Source organism: Bos mutus, chromosome 3, assembly GCF_027580195.1.
Source record: "Bos mutus isolate GX-2022 chromosome 3, NWIPB_WYAK_1.1, whole genome shotgun sequence".
NCBI lineage: Eukaryota > Metazoa > Chordata > Mammalia > Artiodactyla > Bovidae > Bos > Bos mutus.
Window position 1 is genome coordinate 15,391,238 of NC_091619.1, and position 21,945 is coordinate 15,413,182.

General features: G+C 42.0%; 1 protein-coding gene across 1 annotated transcript; it reads left to right on the plus strand.

Annotated features, from left to right (window-relative positions):
* The first annotated feature begins 2,359 nt into the window (after positions 1–2,359).
* LOC102285335 (filaggrin-2) lies at positions 2,360–18,170 on the plus strand. The gene is given in 7 exon segments (XM_070368732.1): positions 2,360–2,497; positions 3,456–7,073; positions 7,075–7,278; positions 7,281–7,435; positions 7,437–7,782; positions 7,785–8,839; positions 18,026–18,170. Coding segments are annotated over 7 exon segments (5,661 nt in total).
* The last annotated feature ends 3,775 nt before the right edge of the window (positions 18,171–21,945 follow it).

Below are 21,945 nucleotides of genomic sequence, written 5' to 3' on the forward strand. Positions count from 1 at the left end.
AATAAATGGCTTCCCTGAAGGAGCACCCAAATAGGAACTGACTGACCCCAAATATGTGGTATATATGTGATTAAGAGGCAGGCTTTAGCATTAGACAGTATGGGTTTCTATGCTAGTGTTGCTGCTTCCGAGATGTGATTTTGGACAAATTATTAAATTTCTCTATGCTTTCATTTCCTTATTTGTAAAATGAGAATGACAATAATACTGACCTCACAGGATTATTGCAAAGAATAAATATGTAAGCATGTAAAACTGCCATGTCAGGCAGTTCCCTCAGGTATTACATTTCATGTACATGTATGTACATACTTCATGTACATAAATGACATTTTCCCAAGGGTCTAGGCCCAAAACTGCCAGACTACCAATGAACAGCAGAATGCTAGAAGAAAGCCCCCTCTAAATTCACCTTGAACACTTCTGAAAAAAATGACTTTCATGTATAGCCCATTAACATAATTTTATAGCCTAGAAAAAAGCCTTCCAGAGAGTACATTTCTTCTCTTCCTGGCTGATAATACTCCTTTTATATACTTTCATACATTTCCTAAAACTGCATGCTTTTTTGTGTAATAGGTGTATATAGTAGAGGTAAGCTAGTATAACGGTTAAAAGAAAGGGCATTATGATAAGATAGATACAGTTCAAACCCTAGTTCCCCCACTTACAAGCTGAGTTACCTCAGAGAGGGCTCTTATGATCTCTGAACCTGTTTCTTCATCTGTAAAATGGAATACAGTACAAACTTCATAGAAATGTTGTAGAGATTCAGTGAGATGATATGTGAAAAGAATTCAGCACAGTATCTAGTACATACTAAATTCTCAATAAGTAGTAGCTATTATTATTGCAAAAAAGACATTAATTAGGTAGCCTGGTGGCCCAGGTTCATTCCAATTACATAAGCATCGATTACACACTGCCAAGTAGCTTACATTTTGCTACTTTTGGTGGACAGTAAAGGGATTGAACTACGTTTGTCCTCTAAAACATAATCTCTGCTTTTCACAAGTGTATGGCCCTGAGAAAAGTGTTGTACGACATGTTCTCATATTGGAGGGTGGGCTGGTACCAGCCTTTCTGCAATCATCTCAGAGATGATAAAGGAAGATAAACACAGAGGAGGAGATAGGATTGTTGAAAATGAACCAGTCCAACCCACAGAAGGCAGCACCCACATGTTAGCTATATAAGGGCCACTAGCTCAATCCTTTGTCGCCCTGCAAGCTGCATCAGGCTTTATCCTACTTTTTCCTTTGGTGAACCAGGTGAGAGAAAACTCATCCAGCTACATCAGTGGATGTTTGGTTGGCTATTGTTCATGGTATAAATACAGGGGTATGAGCTAAAACAGAGTTAATATATATTTGGTTTTCTTGCCTTCCCTCCTTTTCGTTTCTTTCTTTTTTCTTCTTTTGTTTGCTTATTTGTTTGGTCAGTTAGTTTATTCCAGGGTCTTTTTAGAATAAATTTTTCTTTGTTATGGAAAATAATGTAAGTAGAAATTTGTTTCTTATAGGCTGTTCCACATTCTCTTCCTAGTCATTTTTTGTGCTATATTTTCTGGGTTGTACAGCTGAAATAGGGAAAAGACCAGCACTGTTGTAGAAACCCATCCTTGTTCAGTGGCAACTTTCAGAGCTCCAAGATTTAATCATCCTCTAGTCAAACTGCAGTTTGCATTGCTGAATCTTTTCCCCTGATTACTGAAAGAAAACAGAGTTTGGTTAAAGCAGAGATTCGGATATCTTGAGAGCTTTGATGAGGGCTATCTCATGCTTCTAAAGCAACAGGATAGAGTTAGCCCACTTTGTCCATTGTTAATTTGCTAAATCCCTTATCAGTCCAATTTAGCTGCTGGTACCCAGAGGGGAGACAGGTATGCATGTTAGATGGTCTGGTACGTTTGATTTAAAAAACAAACAAACAAAAACAGTGAAACTAGCCAGAAAGACTGGAGCAATATATCTCGGTAATTCTAGAAATTTTGGAAGCCCCAAGACAACACCCAGAACACCAAAGTACACAAAGTGTAGAGATGCTGTGTAGAGAATATATTCATCCAGGGCATGGAGATCTGAAATCTAGTCCTAGATCAGTCAATAACATGCCACGTATGGCTCGATCTTAGCAAAGTAACTCAACGTTAACAAGATTAGCTTTCACGGTATTTATGTGTATTGTATCACCCCTGACCTATTCTTACTTGTTAAGGTATTTTGGTTTAAAGAGACAAGATATTTGAAAACTTGGGATGATTACTATTAAAATCAGAACTGTTTATGCATTAAAATAAAATGAATGATAGGATCTTTTTTTTTTTTTTCCCTTCAGGTTCACTTAAACCTGCAAAAAGATGACCAATCTCTTGAGAAGTGTTGTCACCGTAATTGATACTTTCTACAAATACACCAAGCAGGATGGGGAATGTGGTACACTGAGCAAGGATGAACTAAAGGAACTTCTGGAGAAAGAGTTTCGTCCAATTCTGAAGGTGAGGACCATGTACCAGGACTGAAAACTACTAGCATCCTGTACACTCTCTGTTTATGAGCAAGGAATAGCTAAAAAGTGTGCAATCCCCATGGTCTTTGAGCTCACACTATGAGTGGTACTTTTGGGGGACATCAGAAAGTCTGTTGAGGCAGCATTTATTTTTAAAGAGGTGATCATTTTCTTCCTCCTACCATATAGACCATCAGACTTTTTCATGTCCCCAGGTTTTTCCTTCTAAAAAAGCAAATGATAAATTTGCACTATCAATTTATAAATTACCCTAGCAAATGAGGAAGAAAAGATATAGAGAGGGACATGTATAAGGGGTGTTGATCAAGTAACCAAGGTGACTAAAAACTGAAAACAAAATACAAGAATATTTTTTTCTATTTACTTGGGAAGGACTCAGTTATTAGCTTCAAAATTATAGATCATAACATAGAATATATTAGCAGGCAAGGCTTAAAATGTATGTTAAACACACCAGGTACTGAATTTGGTTTATTCAACTCCCCCTTATTTACCATACCTGAGTATCTACTTCTCCAGCTTAGGTCCTTGAACTGTATGCACTGAGGATCCCAATGGCCTTTATTCTTTTTTATTACCTCTTCACACCTGCTAGGTGTTGTTAGGCTGTTTTAGCCTAAAGTATTTCTTGATTGGATTAAAATACCTAACATCAAACATTCCCTCAGTCGTGTCTGACTCTTTGCAATCCCATGGATTATACAACCCATGGAATTCTCCAGGCCAGAATCCTTGAGTGGGTAGTCTTTCCCTTCTCCAGGAGATCTTCCATCCCAGGGATCAAACCCAGGTCTCCACATTGCAGGCGGATTCTTTACTGAGCCACAAGGGAAGCCTCCCACAATTCTACAGCTTTACCCAGATATTTTAGCTGAGCATATGGACTAGACTGACCAGGTCTTCTTTGGTGTGCTGCTTGTACACAGAACCCGGATGATCCAGACACAGTGGATGTCATCATGCATATACTGGACCGAGATCATGACCGAAGACTGGACTTTACTGAGTTTCTTCTGATGGTATTCAAACTGGCTATGGCCTGCAACAAGGTTCTCAGCAAAGAATACTGCAAAGCTTCAGGGTCAAAGAAGCACAGGCATAGTCACCGACACCAGGAGGAAGAAAGTGAAATGGAAGGTGAAGAAGAGGACGCATCAGGACAAAACTCAGGTTACAGATATTCAAGTTGGAGTGAGGGAGAGGAGCATGGTTATAGTTCTGAGGGCTCTAGGGGAACTCCAAAACACAGACACGAGTCTGGCTCCAGAAGGCTGAGAAGGCAAGGTGGTTTATCTAGCTCAGAGAACCAAAAGAGATCTGGAAAAAGGCACCATGGGTCCAGCTCTGGTTACTCATGGAGTAATGGCAAAGAAAGACATGGTTCCAGCTCTGAAGAACTGGAGGGAAAAAGAAACAAGTCACATGTTAGCCCCTCTAGGGTATCTGGGTATGAATACAATTCTGGATCAAAGAGTGGTAGAGGGAGAGGTCATGGTCATCTGTCATACGAATATGAATCAAACTCTACTCAGGCAAGTTATGCAAGACAAAAACATGGGTCTAGCTCTAAAGGTTCAGAAGATGGTGGGAGGGAAAGTCATGCATGTGGTTCCAGCAATTCAGGTGGGTGTGGAAGACAAAAAAACACTTCTAGTTCTTGTCAGGCAGGTAGATTTGGAGAGCAAGGAAACCAATCTAACTATACCCAATCAGGTTATCAATCAGGAAGTAGTGGAGAAGGTCATAGATGTATCTCAGGAGGTTGGGCCTCTGGATATGGTCAACATGAGCCTAGCTCCTATAGCCAGTCTACTAGGCAGAAAGGATATGGATCTAGAACATGTGGTCAACCACAGAATTGTGGAGGACAACAGGGAACAGGTTCATGTCAGTCCTCTTGTTGTGGACAATATGGGTCAGGAGTAAGTCAGTCTTCTACTTATGGTCAACATGGATCTGGTTCCTGTGGATACTCTTCAAACTCTCATCAAAAGAGGTGTGGTTCAAATGAAACTTCTAAATGTGGTCAACGTAGATCCAGCTCAGGTCAATCTTCTGGCTTTGGCCAACATGAGTCAGGCTCAGGTCAGTACTCTGGCTTTGGACATTGTGGGTGTGGCTCAGGTCAGTCCTCTGGCTTTGGACACCATGAGTCTACATCAGGACAGTCTTGCTATGGTCAACATGGGTCAGGCTCATGTCAGTACTCTGGTGCAGGACAATATGGATCAGGCTCAGCTCAGTCCTCTGGCTTTGGACACCAGAAGTCTATATCAGGACAGTCTACCTGTGTCCAACATGGATCTGGTTCAGGTCAATCCTCGAGCTTTGGCCAACCTGGTTCAAGCTCTGGTCAGTCTTCTGGCTTTGAACACCATGAGCGTAGATCACAGCAGTCTGGCTATGGCCATCATGAATTGGGCTCAGGACAATCATCTGGCTTTGGCCAACATGGGTCAACTTCAAATCAGTCTTCTGGCTTTGGACAACATAGATCAGGCTCATGTCAGTCTTCAGGCTTTGGACATCATGAGATTGGCTCAGATCAGTCCTCTAGTGATAGTGAAAGGCATTCAGAAGTCTCACAGAGACACTCAAGATCCGCTCATGGGCAGGCTGGATCTCAACATGGAGAGTCAGGAACCACAGTGAGAGGGAGACACGGAACTGGTCATGGGCAATTAGGAGACACCAGCCAACATGGCCACTCCAGGCAGGGACAATCTACACAGTCAGGGTCCAGACAGGTGGGGAGACGGGGATCCAGTAACAGTGAGGCTAGTGACAGTGAAAGGCATTCAGAAGTCTCACAGAGACACTCAGGATCCACTCATGGGCAGGCTGGATCTCAACATGGAGAGTCAGGAGCCACAGTGAGAGGGAGATACCGAACTGCTCATGGGCAGTCAGGAGACACCAGCAGACATGGCCACTCCAGGCAGGGACAATCTACACGGTCAGGGTCCAGTCAGGTGGGAAGACGGGGATCCAGTCACAGTGAGACTCACAACAGTGAAAGGCATTCAGATGTCTCAGAGAGCCACTCAGGATCCACTCATGGGCAGGCTGGATCTCAACATGGAGAGTCAGGAACTACAGTGAGAGGGAGACACAGAACTGCTCATGGGCAGTCAGGAGACACCAGCAGACATGACCACTCCAGTCAGGGACAATCTACATGGTCAGGGTCCAGTCAGGAGAGAAGACAGGGATCCAGTCACAGTGAGGCCACTGACAGTGGAAGGCATTCACATGTTTCACAGAGCCACTCAGGATCCACTCATGGGCAGGCTGGATCTCAACATGGAGAGTCAGGAACTACAGTGAGAGGGAGACACAGAACTGCTCATGGGCAGTCAGGAGACACCACCAGACATGGCCACTCCAGGCAGGGACAATCTACACGATCAGGGTCCAGTCAGGAAGGAAGACAGGGGTACAGTCACAGTGAGGCTAGCGACAGTGAAAGGCATGCAGGAGTCTCAGAGAGACACTCAGGGTCCACTCATGGGCAGGCTGGATCTCAACATGGAGAGTCAGGAGCCACAGTGAGAGGGAGACACCGAACTGCTCATGGGCAGTCAGGAGACACCAGCAGACATGGCCACTCCAGGCAGGGACAATCTACATGGTCAGGGTCCAGTCAGGTGGGAAGACGGGGATCCAGTCACAGTGAGACTCACGACAGTGAAAGGCATTCAGATGTCTCAGAGAGCCACTCAGGATCCACTCATGGGCAGGCTGGATCTCAACATGGAGAGTCAGGAACTACAGTGAGAGGGAGACACAGAACTGCTCATGGGCAGTCAGGAGACACCACCAGACATGGCCACTCCAGGCAGGGACAATCTACACGATCAGGGTCCAGTCAGGAAGGAAGACAGGGGTACAGTCACAGTGAGGCTAGCGACAGTGAAAGGCATGCAGGAGTCTCAGAGAGACACTCAGGGTCCACTCATGGGCAGGCTGGATCTCAACATGGAGAGTCAGGAGCCACAGTGAGAGGGAGACACCGAACTGCTCATGGGCAGTCAGGAGACACCAGCAGACATGGCCACTCCAGGCAGGGACAATCTACATGGTCAGGGTCCAGTCAGGTGGGAAGACGGGGATCCAGTCACAGTGAGACTCACGACAGTGAAAGGCATTCAGATGTCTCAGAGAGCCACTCAGGATCCACTCATGGGCAGGCTGGATCTCAACATGGAGAGTCAGGAACTACAGTGAAAGGGAGACATGGAACTGCTCATGGGCAGTCAGGAGACACCAGCAGACATGGCCACTCCAGGCAGGGACAATCTACATGGTCAGGGTCCAGTCAGGAAGGAAGACAGGGATCCAGTCACAGTGAGACTCACGACAGTGAAAGGCATTCAGATGTCTCAGAGAGCCACTCAGGGTCCACTCATGGGCAGGCTGGATCTCAACATGGAGAGTCAGGAACTACAGTGAGAGGGAGACATGGAACTGCTCATGGGCAGTCAGGAGACACCAGCAGACATGGGCCACCCAGGCAGGGACAATCTACATGGTCAGGGTCCAGTCAGGGCAGGAAGACAGGGATCCAGTCACAGTGAGACTCAGTGACAGTGAAAGGCATGCAGGGTCTCAGAGAGACACTCAGGGTCCACTCATGGGCAGGCTGGATCTCAACATGGAGAGTCAGGAGCTACAGTGAGAGGGAGACATGGAACTGCTCATGGGCAGTCAGGAGACACCAGCAGATATGGCCACTCCAGGCAGGGACAATCTCTACACAGTCAGGGTCCAGTCAGGCAGGAAGAGGGGGATCCAGTCACAGTGAGACTCACGACAGTGAAAGGCATTCAGATGTCTCAGAGAGCCACTCAGGATCCACTCATGGGCAGGCTGGATCTCAACATGGAGAGTCAGGAACTACAGTGAGGGAGACATGGAACTGCTCATGGGCAGTCAGGAGACACCAGCAGATATGGCCACTCCAGGCAGGGACAATCTACACAGTCAGGGTCCAGTCAGGCAGGAAGACAGAGATCCAGTCATAGTGAGGCTAGTGACAGTGAAAGGCATGCAGGGGTCTCAGAGAGACACTCAGGGTCCACTCATGGGCAGGCTGGATCTCAACATGGAGAGTCAGGAACTACAGTGAGAGGGAGACACCGAACTGCTCATGGGCAGTCAGGAGACACCAGCAGATATGGCCACTCCAGGCAGGGACAATCTACACAGTCAGGGTCCAGTCAGGCAGGAAGAGGGGGATCCAGTCACAGTGAGACTCACGAGACAGTGAAAGGCATTCAGATGTCTCAGAGAGCCACTCAGGATCCACTCATGGGCAGGCTGGATCTCAACATGGAGAGTCAGGAACTACAGTGAGAGGGAGACATGGAACTGCTCATGGGCAGTCAGGAGACACCAGCAGATATGGCCACTCCAGGCAGGGACAATCTACACAGTCAGGGTCCAGTCAGGCAGGAAGACAGAGATCCAGTCATAGTGAGGCTAGTGACAGTGAAAGGCATGCAGGGGTCTCAGAGAGACACTCAGGGTCCACTCATGGGCAGGCTGGATCTCAACATGGAGAGTCAGGAACTACAGTGAGAGGGAGACACCGAACTGCTCATGGGCAGTCAGGAGACACCAGCAGATATGGCCACTCCAGGCAGGGACAATCTACACAGTCAGGGTCCAGTCAGGCAGGAAGAGGGGGATCCAGTCACAGTGAGACTCACGACAGTGAAAGGCATTCAGATGTCTCAGAGAGCCACTCAGGATCCACTCATGGGCAGGCTGGATCTCAACACGGAGAGTCAGGAACTACAGTGAGAGGGAGACATGGAACTGCTCATGGGCAGTCAGGAGACACCAGCCAACATGGCCACTCCAGGCAGGGACAATCTACATGGTCAGGGTCCAGTCAGGAAGGAAGACAGGGATCCAGTCACAGTGAGACTCGAGACAGTGAAAGGCATTCAGAAGTCTCACAGAGCCACTCAGGATCCACTCATGGGAAGGCTGGATCTCAACATGGAGAGTCAGGAACTACAGTGAGAGGGAGACACGGAACTGCTCATGGGCAGTCAGGAAACACCACCGGACATGTGCACTCTGGTCATGGACAATCCACATGGTCAAACAGACAATCAAGTCACACTCATGCCCATTTTGGTAAAAGTCATTCTACGTCACAGATCAGTGGCAGACAAAGACATAGATCAGATCAAGCCTGGAGACATGGCAGTTATGGGAGTGCCGAATATGACTATGGGCAGTCTGGTTATGGACCTTCTAGTGGTAGCAGAACAAGCAGTCATAATTCTAGTCCTTTTAGGTCAACAGACCAAGCTGCAACCAAGCGAGCATCTAGTCATGGACAATCAGTTTCTAGTTTTGACTACATGGGATCAAAAGCAACTGAAAAAATAGGAAGACAAGATTCAAGTCCTGGACAATCAGAGATAAGTGATGGGAAGTCAATTTATTCCCATAATCATTCTGGATTTTGTACAACTGGAGGACAGGGATCTAGTCATAGACATTCAGTAGCAACTCAGGCACAGTCAAGAGATATCCATGTTCAGTCTGGAAGGCTGGGGTCTACTCATAGCAGTCAGCTTAGTAACCACTCTGCCTCTAACCATGGAAAACCCTTATCAGCCCACAGCCATTCAGATTCTAGTTCAACTAGAAGTCAAAGATCCCATAGTGATAGTAAGGAGTATTGGGGGGAAAATATTCATGAACAATTAGAATTGAGGCATAGACAATCAGAGTTCAATACAATAGACGTACATGAATCCAACCAGCAGCACTTAGGAGATTCATCTTCTCATGATCTGGTAAGATCCAGCACAAATTTAGCAACACAGGGATCAAGTGATGGACAATCAGGACATATCCAGGGTCAGTCTGGATTCAGCACCAACGAAAGACAAGTATATAGTCATAGCCAGTCAAGGGACAGCTATGGGCATTCAAGTGGCAGTCACTCACTTGATAGCCAAGTCCCTTTGGGAATTGAAGAAAAATAGTTTTAGGTATTTATCAAGCAGTGTAACCACATGGAGTGGGGAAAGGCAAAAGCAAGAGTCTGGATCAAGTCCGTCAGGGACCATGAGAAAATACAATCAGGATGTTGATGATAAGCAGACAGGAGACTCTGAGGTCAGAGGTTACCATGGAAGAGAGAGAACAGATTCAGGTTCCTTGCAACACCCCACTCTATGAATATATCAAAGAACAAAGGTGCTATTACTTTGAATAATAATTTGAAACCAAAGGAAGACAAACTAACTCAAGATAAGAAATAATCCAAAGGAGAAATGAGACACACAACATGGAATTAAGATATTTAACATGATCCTTTCTTTTGGTAGTGGGGGTATATATCTGATTTTCTATTTAACTGTGGTACTGTATTCTATTTCTTTTGTTTGGTACAAGGCTTTTTTGTAAGGCTCCATAATCATTGAGCTCTTAGAAAATAGTGGATAGAAGAAGTAAATTGCATTTGGGACATATTTAGAACTATATGACAAAGTGATTGGATGCTCTGGAATAAAGTGAGCATTTAAAAATAATTTTATATATTCCAGGTTGATTTAATTGATTGTTGATAAACCTATCCAAGAAACTCAGAGACATGGTCTAGGAGCCAAAATTTCTCTAATAACATTGTAACATATTCTGTGTCCTAAACAACAAAAAAATGTAGTAGTTTAAGATTTAGAATATTTGCATCTTTTGTACCACCACTGGAACACTCTACTGCTGTTTTTTAATTTATTGTCATGACCACCTGGATACAGGATCCAGAAAATTGTATTGCATAAAAACTGACAATAAATGTTTCATCAAGTTACATTTTGTCTTATCTTTCATCCTCACAAAAACAAATACAGCCTTCTGCTATGGGGTCAGATGCATATTTCTCTTTTCTACCTTTGGACACCTAGATGACAGGAAAATATCTGGATACTATTCAAAGTCCAAAGAAGGCAAAACTCAATCACATTTATCTTTTCCTCAGTCTAATCACTGTCCAAAGCATTTATAAGAAGAAATGTTTTATATTGAGGAGTTGATCTCAGATACTCTAGTCAACTGTGATTATCAGAGCAATCATTATTAAACATGACCCCAAGTGGCTATTTCCTGAGACCACACAACCTCTGAAAATAATATTGATGAGTCACAGACTTTCTCTGTCAAAGATATTAATTGAAATATCCTTTAGCAATGGAGGCTAATGGGGTCCTGTAATTTCTAGTCAAATAAAAACAATTAAAAGTATACTCCTCCCTAGCAAGAAAAATATGTGAGTTTATTATAAACAGAAAGAGACATAACAAGGAGTAGAAAAATAGGTACAAAAAATAATAACTCAGTAGAAAGTTTATTGATATAAAATCAAAAAGCAAAGTTCACAATGTGAAAACTAGTACAGACTTTAAAGATCATTCCCATAATTTACAGATTAAAAGAAAAAAATCAAAGCAAAGCACATTTACTCTAACCAAAATGAGTGATAATTCCTTAAATCAGAATCTGATGCTCCATCATCTTCTCCTCCCCCCAGAAACTCGAGCTTCTTTTTTTCCACCTTCACCTTTGGATTTCAAACTAAAGTACAGTTCATCAATGGGTGTTCAAGATTGCAAGCCACTATTAGAGAAAGAAATTATATGAAAGACCAAAAGAATAGTCTCATTCCTCTGATTAAACTTAGAACATGTTCTATCCAGCTTTTAACATTTTATTTTAAGAACTATCCAAATTTTAAGTCATGCTATTTGAGAAATAGAACACTAGTCATATTACTTTATTAGTGGAAGAAAATAAAATTATTGTTATACTAGTAGTGACACACATACAAATAACTGAGTATATGTGAGAGTTGGACCATAAAGAAAGCTGAGCACCAAATAATTGATGCTTTTGAACTGTGGTGTTGGAGAAGACCCTTGAAATTCTCTTGGACAGCAAAGAGATCAAACCAATCAATCCTAAAGGAAATCAGTCCTGAATATTCATTGAAAAGACTGATGCTGAAGCTGAAACTCCAATGCTTTGGCCACCTGATGTGAAGAACTGACTTTTTGGAAAAGACCCTGATGCTGGGAAAGATTGAAGGCAGGAGGTGGGGACAACAGAGGATGAGATGGTTGGATGGCATCACCAACTCAATGAACGAGAGTTTGAGCAAGCTCCGGGAGTTGGTAATGGACAGGGAAGCCTGGCGTCCTGTGGTCCATGGGGTTGCAAAGAGTCAGACACGACTGAGACACTGAACTGAACTGAATTGATATGGTAGTTAACTCTAAATGGTAACCAATTTATATCTATATATCCATCATTTATATGCTTTATATGCATATATATGCAAATTTATATCAATCATTATATATGCTTTATATATAATTATAATTCCATTATATTTCATCATTGAATAAATGCTAATTACCAAAGAATCATTGGAAATTTAAATATCATGTTTAATCTCACCCAAACAAAATCTATTGTAGGTTAAGTAAATGAGACTCAAAGGGATTAACTTGCCCCTGTTGTGCAGATGATTAGAAGTGCTGCTATGATCTGGGTATAGGTTTCTGATTCTTAAACCAAAGTACTTTCCATTCTTCCAGGGACTCTGCACTCCATTCATTTGTAATTTCCCCACTCTTTAATCTCTAAATATGAAATTTAGAAGTGTATAAAACTTTACCAGTTCCTTGAATCAATGTTAGTTTGCCTTTACTCTGTGAGTGTATATTTATCAGTGATACCCATAATTCCTTGACCAAACTCATCTGAAGTACAAATATAATGAAAAAAATTATATTCCAGACTGTTAAGACGATCAATGATTTGCTTTAGTCAAATTGAAGGCAATTACCCATTATAAATTATACCAAAAGTATTCTAAAATAATTCAAAAAGAATTACATATTCCCCTTCTAAGATGAAAGGTAAAAGTGAGACAGCAGGTATGCTCTACAAGGTCAAAGGTTAGAAACTGGAGTGCATACATATGGAACCCTTGTGAAGAGTTGAATTAGATGCAGTTCTGTTGAGAAACGAGTCATATGGTGTGTACAATCAGAGATTTTCCCTCTACTACGACCTGTGTATCAGTATTCTATGGATAAAACATTTCTGTGCCAAAGGATACTAAGTGAAGTCAAAGCATTCTTCAAAGCATGTCTATACTGCCAGGGAGGCACATATGGCATTGAGGAGAAACTCTGAGTGGCCAAATTAGGAGCACCAAAGAAAAAAAAATTCTTCTTTCCTTAAACTTTCTAGATAAAGATGACATTTAGATATGGGAAACTGAAGGTCAGTTTAAACTGGACATACTGCATGCATATTGGTTGTTTTGTTGGAGTGTAAGTCATAGTCTGGGGTTTCCTTGGTGGCTTAGATGGTAAAGAATCTGCCTGCAATGCAGGAGGCCTGGATTCAATCCCTGGGTCAGGAAAATCCCCTGGAGAAGGGAATGGCGACCTAGTCCAGTATTCTTACCTGGAGAATTCCATGGACAGAGGAGCCTTGCAGGCTATAGTCCATGGGGTCAAAAAGAGTCAGACATGACTGAGCGACTAATACTACTACTACTGCTAAGTCATAGTCCTGTGTTATGAGAGACTTCTGTGTTTTGAGTTATGAGATAACCAGAAAGGACCTTTTAAAATAATACCACACATAGTTTATTTTTATGTATGGCATTAAAGAATGTTTTAATTTCATTCTTTTACACATAGCTGTCCAGTTTTCCCAGCACCATTTATCTCCATTATATTGTCTTGCCTCCTTTGTCAAAATCCCCAGTGGCTCAGTGGTAAAGAATCTGTGTGCAACGCAGGAGACTAGCAGGAGATGTGAGATTGATTCCTGGGCCAGGAAGATCCCCTGGAGTAGGAAATGGTAACCCAGTCCAGTATTTTTGCCTGTGAAATACCATGGACAGAGGAGCCTAGTGAGCTGCAGTCCATGGGTTCACAAAGAATCAGACACGACTGAGCAACTCAGCAACAACCTTTGTCATAGATTAACCAATCATACATGTGTGGGTTTATTTCTGGGCTTTCTATCCTGTCCCATTAATCTATATTTGTTTTCCGTGCTAGTACCATACTGTTTTGATGATTATAGTCTTGTAGTATAGTTTGAAGTCAGGGAGCCTGATTCCTCCAGCTTCATTTCTCTTTCTCAAGATTGCTTTGGCCATTCAGGGTCTTTTGGGCCTCCACACAAATTTAATTTTTTTTTTTGTTCTAGTTCTGTGAAAAACTGTTGATTTGACAGGAATTTCATTGAATCTGTAGATTGCCTTGGGTGGCATAATCATTTTGACAAAATTGAGTCTTCCAATCCAAGAACATGGATTAAACATCCAAATGTAATACCAAATATTGTAAAACTCTTAGAGGAAAACATAGGAAGAACATTCTTTCACATAAATCATAGCAATATATTTTTTGACCCATCTCCTAAAGTAATGGAAACAAAACCAAAAATAAACAAATGGGACCTAATGAAACTCAAAGGCTTTTGCACACCAAAGGAAATCATAAATAAAATAAAAAGAGAACCCACAGGATGGGAGAAAATATTTACAAACAATGCAACTAACAAGGGATTAATATCCAAAATTTACAAACAATTCATGCATCTCAATATCAAAAAAAAAAATCCAATCAAAAAATGGGTGGAAGGCCTTTATAGGCATTTTTCCAAAGAACATATACAGATGGCTGAGAGACACAAAAAGATGCTCAGTAGCAGTAACTATTAGAGAAACTCAAATCAAAACTATAATGAGATATCACCTCACACCAGTCAGAATGACCATTATTAAAAAGTCTATAAACAATAAATACTGGAGAGGGTGTGGAGAAAAGGGGGTCCTCCTACACTGCTGGCAGGAATGTAAATTGATATAGCCACTATGGAGAATAGTACAGAAGTTACTTAAGAAGCTAAAAATAGAACCGCCATATGATCCAGCAATCCCACCCCTGGGCATATATCCAGAGAAAACTATGATTTGAAAGGGCACATGCACCACAACGTTCATTGCAGGGCTATTTACAATAACCAAGATGTAGAAGCAACTTAAATGTCCATTGCCCAATGAATGGATGGATAGAGAAGGTGTGGTATATACAATGGACTATTACTCAGCCATTTAAAAAAATGGAATAATAGCATTTGCAGCAACATGGATGGACTTAGAGATTATCATATTAAGTTAAATAAGCTAAACAGAGAAAAACAAAATATTATACAATATTACCTATATGTAGAATCTAAAAAGATACAGATAAATTGTTTACAAAACAGAAACAGACTCACAGATTTTAGAAAGCAAACTTGTGGTTACCAAAGGAAAAAGTAGGGGGAGAGAAAAACTGGGAGTTTGGGATTTACTTACCCAAACTACTATATTTAAAATAGATGATCAACAAAGACCTACTGTATAGCACAAGGAACTCTACTCAATATACCACAATAACAAAAATGGGAAAATAATTTGAAAAAGAATGTATATATGTATCTGCATAACTGAATCACTTTGCTGTATACCTGAAACGCAACTTTGTAAATCAACTATAATCAAATATAAAATAAAAATAAATAAAAATGCTACATGCAATAAAGGTGAGTATACAAGCTATGGCAGCAATGAGAAAAAGGATGTAGAACAAGAAAAAGATCATGACTGAGGCAATGTTGGATTTGACTGGAAATGAATCCAGCCAATAAACAGAGGTCAGCTTCTTCTCTAATAATAAACCATTTGGCATAATTAAAAGGCCACTAACCCAGACTCTTACACCTATTCTAAGCAACATTTTACCAGCTTTGGGGAGTATATTAAGTGAAAGTGAGACAAGTTCTACTTACTAAATACATAGAGGTACCAGTCAGGTCAGTTCAGTCGCTCAGTCGTGTCTGACTCTTTGCGACCCCATGAATCGCAGCACGCCAGGCCTCCCTGTCCATCACCAACTCCCGGAGTTCACTCACACTCACGTCCATTGAGTCAGTGATGCCATCCAGCCATCTCCTCCTCTGTCGTCCCCTTCTCCTCTTGCCCCCAATCCCTCCCAGCATCAGAGTCTTTTCCAATGAGTCAACTCTTCACATGAGGTGGCCAAAGTACTGGAGTTTCAGCTTCAGCATCATTCCTTTCAAAGAAATCCCAGGGCTGATCTCCTTCAGAATGGACTGGTTGGATCTCCTTGCAGTCCAAGGGACTCTCAAGAGTCTTCTCCAACACCACAGATCAAAAGCATTAAATTCTTTGGCGCTCAGCCTTCTTCACAGTCCAACACTCACATCCATACGTGACCACAGGAAAAACCATAGCCTTGACTAGACAAAACTTTGTTGGCAAAGGCATGTCTCTGCTTTTGAATATGCTGTCTAGGTTGGTCATAACTTTCCTTCCAAGGAGTAAGTGTCTTTTAATTTCATGGCTGCAGTCACCATCTGTAGTGATTTTGGAGCCCCAAAAAATAAAGTCTGACACTGTTTCTTCTGTTTCCCCATTTATTTCCCATGAAGTGCTGGGACCGGATGCCATGATCTTCGTTTTCTGAATGTTGAGCTTTAAGCCAACTTTTTCACTCTCCACTTTCACTTCCATCAAGAGGCTTTTTAGTTCCTCTTCACTTTCTGCCATAAGGGTGGTGTCATCTGCATATCTGAGGTTATTGATATTTCTCCCAGCAATCTTGATTCCAGCTTGTATTTCTTCCAGTCCAACGTTTCTCATGATGTACTCTGCATAGAAGTTAAATAAGCAGGGTGACAATATACAGCCTTGACGTACTCCTTTTCCTATTTGGAACCAGTCTGTTGTTCCATGTCCAGTTCTAACTATTGCTTCCTGACCTGCATACAGATTTCTCAAGAGGCAGATCAGGTGGTCTGGTATTCCCATCTCTTTCAGAAGGTACCAGTAGACATTTATAAATACTCTATTTGTATTATGAAGCTATTTGACACAAGGAAGTATAGAATTTGCAAGGCATTTGTTCGTTTTTTAAAAATTATTTAGATACATTAAATTTTCTCTTATATTACCTATTTTGTTCATTTTTCCATGATGATCACTGATGAAAATCTTATGATTTCCTAATGACTACAATAAAGTAATTGGAAAAAAAGATGAAATGGAGAATCACTCTCTGTTTCCAAACACTTAGATGTGTTTCTGGCTTTACCAACTTTTTCTAGGATTAAAGTTTCAAAGGTTTACTGGTCTTCAATCCTTCATTAGAACATAGACATGAAGGGTAAGTGAAGCAGTTTCCCATAGTGAGGCTACTAGAGAAGAGGAAACAGAGAGAGAATTTGAAATATACAAATGAGATGGTCTGCTGAGGGGGTTGGGGGGACAAGACTTAAGGACTCAACAACTTAGATTCCAGTATAGGTAAATTAGCCCCCTCTAATGATCCAGCTCCAGGTGTTTCTTGACTTCCTATTTTTGCATTCCAGTCCCCTATAATGAAAAGGACATCTTTTTTGGGTGTTAGTTCTAAAGGTCTTGTAGGTCTTCATAGAACCGTTCAACTTCAGCTTCTTCAGCATTACTGGTTGGGGCATAGACTTGGATTATTGTGATATTGAACGGTTTGCCTTGGAAACGAACACAGATCATTCTGTCGTTTTTGAGATTGCATCCAAGTACTGCATTACGGACTTTTTTGTTGACCATGATGGCTACTCCATTTCTTCTGAGAGATTTCTGTCTGCAGTAGTAGATATAATGGTCATCTGAGTTAAATTCACCCATTCCAGTCCATTTGAGTTTGCTGATTCCTAGAATGTCAACATTCACTCTTGCCATCTCTTGTTTGACCACTTCCAATTTGCCTTGATTCATGGACCTGACATTCCAGGTTCCTATGCAATATTGCTCTTTACAGCATTGGACCTTGCTTCTATCACCAGTCACATCCACAGCTGGGTATTCTTTTTGCTTTGGCTCCATCCCTTCATTCTTTCTGGAGTTAGTTCTCCACTGATTTCCAGTAGCGTATTGGGCACCTACTGACCCAGGGAGTTTCTCTTTCAGTATCCTATCATTTTGCCTTTTCATACTATTCATGGGGTTCTCAAGGCAAGAATACTGAAGTGGTTTGCCATTCCCTTGGCCAGTGGACCACATTCTGTCAGATGTCTCCACCATGACCCTCCCGTCTTGGGTTGCCCCAAAAGCATGGCTTAGTTTCACTGAGTTAGACAAGGCTGTGGTCCTAGTGTGATTAGATTGACTAGTTTCCTGTGAGTATGGTTTCAGTGTGTCTGCCCTCTGATGCCCTCTGCAACACTTACCGTCTTACTTGGGTTTTTCTTACCTTGGGCATGGGGTATCTCTTCACAGCTGCTACAGCAAAGTGCAGCCACTGCTCCTTACCTTGGACGAGGGGTATCTCCTCACCGCCGCCCTTCTGACCTTCAACGTGGCATAGCTCCTCTAGGCCCTCCTGTGCCCACGCAGCTGTGGCTCCTTGGACGTGGGGTTGGCCCTCCCGGCTGCCACCCCTGGCTTCGAGCGTGAAGTAGCTCCTCCCAGCCGCTACCCCTGGCCTCTGGTGTGGGGTAGCTCCTCCCGGCCGCCGCCCCTGACCTCGGACATGGGGTAGCTCCTCTCGGCTGTCGCCCCTAACCTCGGATGCCGGGTAGCTCCTCTTGGCTGCCACCCCTGACCTCGGTCATAGCAAACACCCTCTTCCAACAACACAAGAGAAGACTCTACACGTGGACATCACCAGATGGTCAACACCGAAATCAGATTGATTATGTTCTTTGCAGCCAAAGATGGAGAAGCTCTATACAGTCAGCAAAAAAAAGAACAGGAGCTGACTGTGGCTCAGACCATGAACTACTTATTGCCAAATTCAGACTTAAATTGACGAAAGTAGGGAAAACCACTGGACCACTCAGGTATGACCTAAATCAAATCCCTTATGATTATACAGTGGAAGTGAGAAATAGATTTAAGGGCCTAGATCTGATAGATAGAGTGCCTGATGAACTATGGAATGAGGTTCGTGACATTGTACTCCTGTACAGGGATCAAGACCATCCCCATGGAAAAGAAATGCAAAAAAGCAAAATGGCTGTCTGGGGAGGCCTTACAAATAGCTGTGAAAAGAAGAGAAGCAAAAAGCAAAGGAGAAAAGGAAAGATATAAGCATCTGAATTCATAGTTCCAAAGAATAACAAGAAGAGATAAGAAAGCCTTCCTCAGTGATCAATGCAAAGAAATAGAGGAAAACAACAGAATGAGAAAGACTAGAGATCTCTTCAAGAAAATTAGAGATACCAAGGGAACATTTCATGCAAAGATGGGCTCAATAAAGGACAGAAATGGTATGGACCTAACAGAAGCAGAAGATATTAAGAAGAGGTGGCAAGAATATACAAAATAACTGTACAAAAAAGATCTTCATGACCCAGATAATCACGATGGTGTGATCACTGACCTAGAGCCAAACATCCTGGAATGTGAAGTCAAGTGGGCCTTAGGAAGCATCACTACGAACAAAGCTAGTGGAGGTGATGGAATTCCAGTTGAGCTATTTCAAATCCTGAAAGATGATGCTGTGAAAGTGCTGCACCCAATATGCCAGCAAATTTGGACAACTCAGCAGTGGCCACAGGACTGGAAAAGGTCAGTTTTCATTCCAATCCCAAAGAAACGCAATGCCAAAGAATGCTCAAACTACCACACAATTGCACTCATCTCACACCCTAGTAAAGTAATGCTCAAAATTCTCCAAGCAAGGCTTCAGCAATACATGAACCATGAACTTCCTGAGGTTCAAGCTGGGTTTAGAAAAGGCAGAGGAACCAGAGATCAAATTGCCAACATCCACGGGATCGTGGAAAAAGCAAGAGAGTTCCAGAAAAACATCTATTTCTGCTTTATTGACTATGCCAAAGCCTTGGACTGTGTGGATCACAATAAACTGTGGAAAATTCTGAAAGAGATGGGAATACCAGACCACCTGACCTGCCTCTTGAGAAACCTATATGCAGGTCAGGAAGCAACAGTTAGAACTGGACATGGAACAACAGACTGATTCCAAATAGGAAAAGGAGTACGTCAAGGCTGTATATTGTCACCCTCCTTATTTAACTTCTATGCAGAGTACATCATAAGAAAAGCTGGACTGGAAGAAGCACAGCTGGAATCAAGATTGCTGGGAGAAATCTCAATAACCTCAGATATGCAGATGACACCACCCTTATGGCAGAAAGTGAAGAGGAACTAAAAAGCCTCTTGATGAAAGTGAAAGTGGAGAGTGAAAAAGTTGGCTTAAAGTTCAACATTCAGAAAACAATGATCATGGCATCCGGTCCCATCACTTCATGGGAAATAGATGGGGAAAGAGTGGAAACAGTGGAAACAGTGTCAGACTTTATTTTTTTGGGCTCCACAATCACTACAGATGGTGACTGCAGCCATGAAATTAAAAGACGCTTACTCCTTGGAAGGAAAGTTATGACCAACGTAGATAGCATATTGAAAAGCAGAGACATTCCTTTGCCAACAAAGGTCCGTCTAGTCAAGGCTATGGTTTTTCCTGTGGTCATGTATGGATGTGAGTGTTGGACTGTGAAGAAGGCTGAGCACTGAAGAATTGATGCTTTTGAACTGTGGTGTTGGAGAAGACTCTTGAGAGTCCCTTGGACTGCAAGGAGATCCAACCAGTCCATTCTGAAGGAGATCAGCCCTGGGATTTCTTTGGAAAGAATGATACTAAAGCTGAAACTCCAGTACTTTGGCCACCTCATGCAAAGGGTTGACTCATTGGAAAAGACTCTGATGCTGGGAGGGATTGGGGGCAGGAGGAGAAGGGGACGGCAGAGGATGAGATGGCTGGATGGCATCACTGACTCGATGGACATGAGTCTGGGTGATCTCCAGGAGTTTGTGATGGACAGTGAGGCCTGGCCTGCTGCGATTCATGGGGTCACAAAGAGTTGGACACGACTGAGTGACTGAACTGAACTGAACTGAAAAGATGTCATATTGCACTTATTTTTCTCATTACTCATTCTTCACTGAATAATGTTTGGAGATGTTGATTTATATAAATCTAGTTCATTCTTTTTGCTATAGAATTCTGTGGTATAGATACACTGAATTTTATTTAGCCACCCATCTATTGGTGGGTATTTAGGTTGCTTTCAGTTTTTCAGTATTGTAAACAATGCTGCGGTTAGTATCTTTCACTTGTCTTCTTGTTCACATATATGTTTTTCTAGGGCAGATACCTAGAATGGAATTACTGGCAGATAGGTTATGTGCAATTTTTAATTTAACAGATATTCCCAAAGTATCCTCAAAAGTAATTGTATCAAATTACTCTCCTATGATTAGTATATGAAAGTTCCCTTCCCCCAACACTGGGCCAAAAGTTAGTATTACCAACTTTAGAAGTTTTGTTAATTTTACAGGTAAATGATAGCATCTATCATCATTTTAATGTCTCTTCCTGAATACCAGCAAGTTAAGTGTTTTCTCTAAATTGTATTCTTTGTTGGGTTTTCTTTTATTTTTCTTTATTTTTTTATTTTTTGCCATTACCATCCAATCTTGAGTGTAAATAAGGGAAGCAAGTCATTCCAAACACAGGGTAGTAATGAACAGTTACTATTCACTTCATTTGAGCACAGATAAAATTTTTTTTAACTTTTTTATTTTTGACCCCTTTCATCCATTTGTCCCACCCACATCCCAACTGCCTCTACCTCTGGGAAACACCAATCTGTTCTTTGAATCTGTGAGCTTGTTTTGTGCCTGTGTGTGTTGTTGTTGTTGATGATGATGATGGTTTAGATATGACATGTAAAAGAAATCATACTGTATTTGTCCACTCCAGTATTCTTGCCTAGAAAATCCCATGGACAGAGGAGCCTGGGAGGCTACAGATCGTGGGGTCACAAACAGTCAGACGTGACTGAGCACACATTTGACATTTCACTTGGTACAATGCCCTCGAAGTCCATCCATGTTGTCGTTAGTGTCATTTTCTTTTTTTTTTTTTCCCTGAAAATATTACATTGGGTGTGTGTGTGTGTATATATATATACATACATACATATATGTATGTATATATATATCACAATTTCTTTATTCATTAATTCATGTATTGCTAAGGTTGTTTCCATATCTTGAGTATTGTGATTAATGCTGCAATTACATGTATCTTTCCAAGTTAAGTGTTTTTGGTTTCTGTCTTCTGGTTTACTCCGAAGTGGAATTGCAGGATCACATGGTAGTACTATTCTTAAGTTTTTAAGAAACTTCCGTACTGTTTTCCATAGTAGCTGCACCAATTTATATTCCCAGCAACAATGGACAAGGGTTCCCTTTTCTTCACATCCCTGACAACAATTGTCATTCCT